At 47.6% G+C, this 9,368-nt stretch overlaps 1 protein-coding gene across 1 annotated transcript; it reads left to right on the plus strand.

The window, feature by feature from the left end:
• Positions 1-2,578: 2,578 nt before the first annotated feature.
• On the plus strand, positions 2,579-7,637 carry KCTD17 (potassium channel tetramerization domain containing 17; the record flags this gene model as incomplete). Its single annotated transcript, XM_079549551.1, has 6 exons — positions 2,579-2,788; positions 3,329-3,437; positions 5,178-5,269; positions 6,294-6,389; positions 6,727-6,852; positions 7,548-7,637. The coding sequence occupies 6 exons, from the start codon at positions 2,579-2,581 to the stop codon at positions 7,635-7,637; spliced, it is 723 nt and encodes a 240-aa protein (XP_079405677.1).
• Positions 7,638-9,368: the final 1,731 nt, after the last annotated feature.

The raw sequence follows: 9,368 nt of genomic DNA on the forward strand, positions 1-9,368 counted from the left end.
TGTGCAAATCAGGCTCTTATGTAGCCCACCCCAACTACTCATTATAGCATTTCAGCTGGTAACTCGCCCTGGACTGTCTTCTTCCTAAAAGAGATTTTCACTTACAATGAGAAACTCCCTGGCCTGAGGGAGTTCTAGTAAAGCTCGTACTGTCTATTGCAGAAAACAAGGGATGGGGTTGTTGTACCTTGACCTCTTTTCGTACTTACATGTACTACTTCAGATTGAACTACTTGCCTTTCACCCCATTGCCCTTGGGTGAGCAAGTGTTGACTACAGATGGCAACTAGCATTGGTGGAAGAAGGTGTGCTCTGAATACAGGCCATCCCTGACCCATGAGCAGCATTGGCATGGGAGATGTTGGAGAGGAAGGCATCAAAAACAAGGGATTGGATCTAAAATGGAGTGAGAGACTGAGGGGCTGTGAAACAGGCTTGGAGGAAAGGGAGGCAAGCTGAACCCTTAATAGAAAAAGGAACAAAACAAAGGCTGGGCAGATTCCTGGGAGGGGAAGATAAGGGGCGGTAGGCTGCCACCTTCTACCACTGCATTCATATCAGGGAGCCATGGTCCTCCTTGTCTGTCTCTGCTGCAGTTGTGGCCAGAGCTCACAGGATCGTATATTCCTAATACACCAGAGTGTAATGCAAAGCTTTCATATATGCCATGGCTTGACTCAGAGCCAGAAGTAGGAAGGAAACAGTCTCACAGCCCAGAGTTGTGTTGTACTGTTTGATGCTTCAGTTCAGGTTGGTGACAGTCTGAGCATCCTTGATGTCTTCTGCTCAGTGGAGAGTGGCCCAGGGGCTGCAGACTAATTTATTAATGGACCTGCTCAATGCAAATAGGAAAAAAAAAATTAATCTCTCTCTATTAATGGTCACTATAGAGCTGGCCAGCTCTTGACATAAATTAAAGGAGACCCAAAGTTATTTGATTTTACACCCTGCAGCAGCTGATCTGTTCCTGTGCTTAGGTTAGTTGGAGGTCAGCAATTTCAAAATCTTTTCCTTGTTACCCTCTCTTTCCCCCTCCCTCCCCCCCCCCCTTCTCCTTTGCATTCCTCCACAGAAGGAGCAAAGTACAGCTATATCATCTTTGTCAAGAGAATTCTGGGCAATCTGGGGAAGGGTGACACTACGCTCATGTTCTGTGATGATAAAACAGAGTGATTTTTAAGCAAAAGAAAAGAGAGAATGAAGAAAAGACAAGAAATGTGAGTAAAACATGATCTTTATTTTTCCACTAACTTCCCCCCAGTAACCCCCGCCTCAAAAGATGTAAGATCTAGGTGAAAGAACTAAGTGTCTGCAGGGCACAATGGTGCTCCTGCAATGCTGCATTGCCCTGGCAAGGAGGAACCACAGATTTGCTCTAGGTGAAGGAAAACTTTGGGCCACATTCAGGTGAAACATCAGCCTTTCCTTTCCATCCCCAGTGTGCCTGAGCTGCTGACAAGCACTATTGTGTTTAAGAGGGAGAGGGAAAAGCAGAGCTGCTGGAGAAAGAACTCATTCAGGTCATGTCCATGCCACAGAGTGCATTTGAACAGAGTCCCATGGGTATGAATTGCTGAGCTCCATGCTTGACTTGGCAGGAGGAGTGGCAGAGGCAGGGCTGTGCTCAGCAAGGAGCAACTGGCACATTGGTATCTGCATGTGGTACGCCTGGGGCAGAGGTAAAGATCCATGCAGAGCAGAATTACAATCTGAGCACTCTGCAGCCAAGACAGCAACAGAGCTGGGAAATAGTGGTCTCTGGAATGGTTTGTGACGGTAGGACCACACCAAGGGGGAGGAGGAAGGGGAACATTAGCTGAATCAGCATCTCTTCTGAGTCAGAAGAAAAATTATTCCTACCCCCCTGCCAGCACTTTGTGCAGATCCAAGATACCGTTCCCAGAAGAGTCCCTATGTATGTTATCAGGAAGACAACTGTCTGCACACTTTGCAGCAAGAACAGCGTGGCAACTGATGCAGCACAGTGCTGTGAGCCTGGGGTAATGTATCTCCTGAAGGGAAAGCTGTGGAGTGCAGTGCTGACGGGCTTAATCTGCTGACTGCCAGAGATCAGAGATCTTCTTTCTGACTCCAGGGATGCCTGCCTGCAAGATCCATGACTCAAAGCAAGCAAATGACTAGCTGTAGTGTCAGGGTTATGAATTACAGCATCCCCTTTTGTGGGGACGCCAGGATGGAAAAACTACAGTTCCCAGCACCCTTTTGTGCATGTTCCTGAAACTACAGTTCCCAGAACCTTTTCATGAGCTGGGGAGGGTGCACATGGAAGTAATTGCTGAGGAATTTTGCATCACACCCCATACTTTCAGTGCGGCCAGCCCTCGGGTAAAAACTGAAACAGAGGAAAAGCCAGGGAGCACTGAGACTGTGGATTTGCCCACACCTAATAACTGCAACACAGGGCATCCTTCTCCTCCTGGTGTCTCACTGGGCAGACGCAGGGAGGATCCTTGCCCCTAAGGGAAACACGGCTGCTGCGGAAGGAGAGCAGACAAACTACAGATCCCAGCATTCCCTAGCAGGCAGCACCTGCGGCAGTCCCTGCATGCCAGGGGGAATGAGGATGTGGATGGAGGGCGGGGAAGAGATGAAGGGTGCTGTGGGGCTGCGCTGCACCTGGGACCCACCCCCCACTGATGCCCAGGCCAAGTGGGTGAGGCTCAATGTGGGGGGCACCATCTTCCTTACCACCAGGCAGACCCTGTGCCGGGAGCAGAAATCTTTCCTGTGTCGCTTGTGCCAGGGCGAGGAGCTGCAGTCGGACCGGGTAAGGCAGCTGCATTGCCTCCTGCACCATGCCCCTCTGAGCACGGGGAGGGCTGGAGCCAGACCCCAACAGCTGTAGGAGTAACCCAGAGAAAAATACCTTCGCTTTCTCCGCTATCCCAGAAAGAATTTTATCTTTCCAGTTACTGCCTGGCTGTGTTGTAGCCCAGCATCTAATTTCCCCACCCGGGGAAAAGCAAGGCTGTGTCCCCTCCATCACCTCAGATGCCCTGGGGGTACCTCCCAGATGTAGCTGCCTGACTCAACCTTTTTCCCTAGGAGGGATCTCTGTTCCCTCACACCAGGCCTGTACACGTGGTTGCAGGAGCTTGAGGTCAGATTTTTGGCTTTCTAAGCTGGACTGGTCCATGCTGAGATGGACATTCTGAGCATAATAATGCAGGACTTAAAATCTGAGTAAAGTTATCTTGGCTATGGTCTTCTATAGAGATATAGCACATCTCAGGAGAGTGAATTGCAGATGGGTGCAGGCCAAGATGCCCCACATTTTTTCACCTCATGGTCTACCTCTTGTTGCTAGGATGAGACTGGTGCATACCTAATAGACCGGGACCCTACTTACTTTGGACCCATCCTGAATTTCCTCCGTCATGGGAAGCTGGTCCTGGATAAAGATATGGCTGAAGAGGGTGAGTCTTGAAGCTCAGAAGCTTCCCATTTAACCACTGCTGGAGCAGAACAGTAGGATTTGTAGTTGACATCCTTGTCTTTCATTATCCTGAAGATTGGTGTGGGAGGTTTGAGAAGGTCATCCTTGCAGCTCTTGGAAAGCATGTTTCCTTCACTAAGTGGGAACGGGATGGAGAAGGCATCCTGCACGTACAAAGTCCTTATGGCTGTTAGTTGAGCAGAGGTGTCACTGAGATGGAAGCAGACTAGGTCTCTCATCCTCGATAAACTGTTTTGTTACTTGTTCCTGATATGCTTTTAACCAGGCTTTGTGACTGAGGTTTGTGTTAATGACTGAGTGTTTCTAATTAGGAGTGAAAACCCAGAAGACCAAACAGACCAACTGACTGTAATAAACCCCATAATTAATCAGTGACATGTAATGTATGCTAATAGTGCTCTGATGGGCTGTGGACTGCAGCAATTCCAGTGGAGCAAGCCAAACAAACCAATCCCTCATTTGATGTTGACAGAGTCCAATAGGATAACTCAGTAACATCATCATGGTGTTACGAGCCAGCAATCCCCAATGCCTCATTATTTTTTGGATGTTAGGGACTAACAAGCAGCCAATTTCAAAGACAGGCTGTGCTGTCCAGCCCTTGCCAAGCACAGTTGCTGCAGGTTCATTAGCCTTCTTGCCTCTCTTACATATTTTTACCAAGGAGTGTTTTATTCAGAGTCATTTTATGAGTTACAATGCAAAAAATATATCTAAGAAATAGTACAGAATTGTAATCAGCACGATTCAGAGATGTTCCTTACTTATTGATTGTCACCCTCCGGTCAGACAGAGTTCAGCCAAGGCTTTTAACACCAGATCTGAAACGTAAACAGGAGTCTTGTTCTGTTCACAGCTTATCTGATGCCTTTTGCTCCTGACACAGACAGGCTAGCATGAAACCAACCCGTTAGAGGGCTCACGGCTGAATGAGGGACTCTGAATGGATCTGAGTCCTCAAGTAGGGAAGAATCAAACCCCTACCAGCACTGTCTGCATGCTGATTTGGGTACACGTGAATGTTGGTTCCTGGACTCCTTCCCTTCACTAACCCACTGAGAACCCACCTTCCTTTCCCTGATGGCTTGTTAGCAAGCAGGAGGGTCTCAGGAGAGGTGAAGGATGCAAACACCATGCAGAAAAATCAAAACAGTTCTCTCTTTGCCTGCTCTGTGATGAAGCACAGGTGAGAGAAAAAAATCTTGAAATGATATGGGGATGCAACTCTAACAGGAGGAGGATGGAATTTTTTTTCTGTGGACAAGCCAGAACAAATTGTGGTTCTCTACCTTCCAAAGAGGGCTGGAACAAAGTGATAACTAGTGGTCACTGAGAGCATGGATCCTACATTTATTCTGCTTGGCCTGTAATCTGAAAGTCAATTTTGGACTCTCAGGGAAATCCTCTTCTTCCCTGGAAATATAATAGCAGAACTTGGCAACAACCTTCACTGTTCCTGTGATGGTAGACGGCATAAAGAAATTGGGGTGAGCAGTAGAACACAACACAAGAGGGCCAGTGCTCAATTCTCTGCAGTAAAGGTTTCAAGCAACAGGAACTTGTTAAAGTTCTGAGTAAGGCTTATGTATCATTTCACCCAAGGGACATAACCTTGAGAAGTGTACTTAGAGTTGGTTCTTTTTGGCTTGTAAAACAATATGACTGTTAACTTCGTGGTTTCTGTGTCATTCTTTCTTAGGGGTCCTGGAAGAAGCAGAGTTCTATAACATTGGTCCCTTAATCCGAATAATTAAGGATCGACTGGAGGAGAAGGACTACACAGTGATGCAGGTATTGTGGGAAACATCAAGCAAAGATAGTGAAGGAAGGAGGAAATGCTTATAAGGAGAATGAAATCTAAAGGGAGAGCAGGCGAGGGAGAGGCAGAAAGGAGTGGAAAGAAACAACTAATTAGAGTTTATTGCTAATCTCTGTTTAGCAAAATCTTGCTTGGGGACAGGCTAACACCAATTTAGTCACAATAAACAAGTTCCACATTTGTTTTGCAGCTCCAGAGGTAGTGCTGGATGTAGACTCTGAAACAAAATTGGCTTCTAGAAGAAGCCTGCTAGTTGCTGTGGTTGGCAACCCTGCACACAGCAGGGGAGTTGAAACTAGATGATCATTATGGTCTCTTTCAACCCAGACCATTCTATGATTCAATGATTCTAAGATTCTGTGTTTGTGGTGAGAGAGAAGGTGTTGTGGCAAGGACTACTCTGGTATGGGGAGTGCTGAGAGTGTAATCACAGTGAAGAATGTAGGGATACTTCTAGAGAAACCTGAAGGGAACAAGTGAAGAAATGTCTGTAGAAGAGAAATGCAGAAAATGAGGCACAAGAAATCAATCCCGTGGCACAGTCACACCTTGTCTTGGCTAATAACCTTTTCAAAACTGTCTTCTGGGAATCTTAACTGATATCTCACTTTTCATCATGTCTGCCCTAGGATGTAAGCCTCCAGCAATGCAATCACTCTGTGCTTGCAAAATCCCATCGATATTTGTGGCATTTGCATAAATGACTTTGTAATGACAAATGCAAACTCCCTGTTGGAAAGAGCCCACTGTCTTCTGAGGACATTGCATAAAGCTCTCAGTTGAGTTCTTTTTCTCCAAAAGTGATAGCATCGTTCTTGCTCCCCAAAACAGCACAGTACAAGGCTTGGTTGTGCTTTCCACCCCATCTTGAATCTTGGATATGGTGAGAAGGATAGGTTTGTAAAGAAGGGGTGCTACCTCTTCCTTCTGCAGATGGGCAGTGGCCTTTAGTATTTGACTTCTGTCAACATCCTTGTCTGCAATTTTTTCTGTCAGGTGCCTCCTAAACATGTCTACCGCGTGCTGCAGTGCCAGGAAGAGGAGCTCACTCAAATGGTTTCCACTATGTCTGATGGATGGCGCTTTGAGCAGGTATGGGGAAGATAGAGGAGGAGGGTGAGGAGTTGTCTTTTGGAACACAGATAGATGGCTGTATGGATGCCATACAGCCCCCAGGCAAGGTATCTTCCCTATCTGAGAATATTGGGTCAGTTGTTGATGGTGCTGTCACACCTACCATCTCTCGCCTCTTCTCTTGAAGCTTAGAGGACATTCCCTGTTTTCTGCACTTGCTCAGCCTAGTTGTAAGGCCTTTCTACTGGGGGCGGGGGCTGGAGTCCTGCTGTGTAGCAGGCTTCCTCCTTTACTCCCTAGGTAAAGTGGAAGTTTGCAGTAACATGTTTGTTATCACTTCTTTTGTCTTCTCCAGCTTGTGAACATTGGCTCGTGCTACAACTATGGGAATGAAGATCAGACAGAGTTCCTGTGTGTGGTCTCCAAGGAACTGTACAACTCTCCCAGTGGTCTGAGCTCTGAGTCCAGCCACAAAGCCAAGGTGAGACCAACTTCACTATGGCCTTTCTCCTATTGCTTATGAAACAATTTGCTCTTGTCACCCCCTCTTCCTTTCTTCTCTCCACTGTGACTGTGGAGCACTCAGTAGTGAAATAGATGGTGGTATACAGGGGCTTTATGACATTACACCACGACATTACACCAATGGCCCAAAAAAAGGAATGCGTATGTTCAAGTAGTGATGCCTGGCTGTGTGTGCCAAATAGCTTTACCAAGTGATCCTGGCACTTCTCATGCTTCTCTAAAATCTTCCTCATACCTCCTCATGACCACGCTGTGTGATTTCCCCAAGGTTTCTGCAGCATTCTCATTCTTTTTTGAGTCCCATCTAAGTGACAGGAGGTCACTTTCTCCCCTTTGAAGGGAGAGATGGGAAAATGTGGTGTTGCATGACAATGTGTAGACACCTAGATAGAAGAAGGAGCACTAGAAACTGATGGAAGCTGTTGGGTAGTGGGATCACAACACTTGTAAGAACAGCCCTTATATGTTGCTCTATAAGAAAAGTCTCTTTGCCCTCTGACCCAGTGCTGTCTTGGCTGTGGGGAAATGTCCCTTTCTATATCAGCATCATGACCATTGCTTTATGCACTTGTGTATCAGCAAGAACTTCCATGGCTCATCTGGCAAGTGTCTCCACTCTTTCTTCCCTTTGTCCTGCATGCTGGCCTGCAGAGCGCAGAGGAGGACGTGGAGGAAGAAGAGCAGGAGATGGAGGAGGAGGCAGAGGCAGAAGCAGAAGAGAAAGGTGCAGCAAATCCTTGAGGAAAAAAATAGACTAACCCCCAGGCATAGATTCATCCACCTTTCTGGTGAGAATTCACAGCTAGCAGCAGAGAAGAACTAGAGCAAGTGTGGGGTGGAGGGGACGTCCTCCCAGGGAGCAGGAGTCTATCTGGAGATAAAGCTCATAGGGAGGGGTTGTTACCTTGGCTGCTGCTTTACGTTTTTAACTGTTTGGTTTATTTATATTTTTATTTGCAGACTGTCCATGTACTGGACACTCCCTCCTGCTCCCCTCCATCTCCATCTCTGCACTGTCACCTTCCTGGGACACCCTACCCCATTCCCCAGCCTCCAGAATTCTCCCCTCTGCTCTCTTTGCCCCTCACAGCCTCCTTCCAGCAGACCTGGTTCCCGTCTCCCCTTCCAAACCCAAGATTCTGTTTGTTCCCTCCTCAGGGCCCCATCTCTCTGTTCCTCACTTTTCCTACTCTGCAGGTATGTTACCTATATGCACTCTCAGATCCTGCCAGTTCGAGCTCTGCATGAGTGACTCACATCCTTCCTTCTTGTGGATAAAGTCCTGGTTTGTAGAGCTTGGGGAGGGGGAGAAGCAATGGGAGGTTGAGTCATTTCAAAGGTGGCTTTTCTGATTCTCATCATACATGTGCCTTCACTTGCCAAGCAGTTCTTCCAGCTCTGGGCTGGAGGCTCTGGAAGCAGCAGGAAAGGTGCAATCAGGAGTAAGGAGGAGGGTGGGGAAGAATGGGGAAGAATGCAAAGCAGGCAGGGATGGCACAGGGGAATGCCTGCCATGTGGCTGCCTGCCATGCATGCCAGATCACTTCTCCTGATTGCCATCCATTCTTGCAGCTCTTCTGCCCTGCTCTGCTCATGCTTCCCTTGACATTGCAGTGCCAGAGGGTGCTGAAGGTGCAGTGGAAGCTGTGGGTCCCTGCTCCAGATGTTCCTACAGCTGTGCTTGGAAGGGGCCTCTGCTCTGCCTCCTACTGAGGCTTCCCATCTGCAGCTGAACAAAGAAAGCTTTCATAGGAGCACACCCCTCTCTAGCCAGAAAACAGATTTCTTGTTGAACTGGTGGTGCTCAGTGCCACTTTCCATCCTAGTGGGGGGCACTTGTTAGCTGGATGGCATTTCTCACTTCCCCTGTTCAAGAGCCTCCTTGTTTGTGGCTATCGGACCCGAGTGTTATTCTCTCAAAAGGCAGTGTGTGTTAGACTTCTCCCTCATTTTTCTCTTTTCACCCCACCCTCAATCCTCTTCCTTTCCTTCTTTTCCCTCTCCCTTTCTTTCTTCTTTTTCCTTTTCCTTTCCTTTCTTTATATCTTGTTTCCTCTGTCACGTGCTCTTTCCCTTTTTCTGTTTCTTGCCCTCTTTGATTTGGTTTCTCTCTCTCTCTCTCCTTCTCTAGCAGTTACAAGCCAGAGGCCTGAGGATGTGATCCTGAATCTGCACTCCAGCCTTTTAATTTCTGCTTGATATCTTTATTTTTGTACAGTAGCACATGGCAGCCCCCTGTGCCGCAGTGACACCCGCAGCCCCCTTCACTCTCCACACTCAGCTGTTGACTTTTACAAACTCATATCTGCCCGGAGGAGGGCAAATGCTCCAAGGAGTGCTGCAGGAGCTGGAGCCCCATCCTTTTCCTAGCAGAATGGCTTTCTTTAATGTCACAGTGGCCCCTGCTGGGGACATCAGTGATCAACCACTGCAGAACTTTGCTTCCTTCCTGAGCACTGGTGCCCAGATGTG

This window comes from Tetrao urogallus (assembly GCF_951394365.1).
Source record: "Tetrao urogallus genome assembly, chromosome: 1".
NCBI lineage: Eukaryota > Metazoa > Chordata > Aves > Galliformes > Phasianidae > Tetrao > Tetrao urogallus.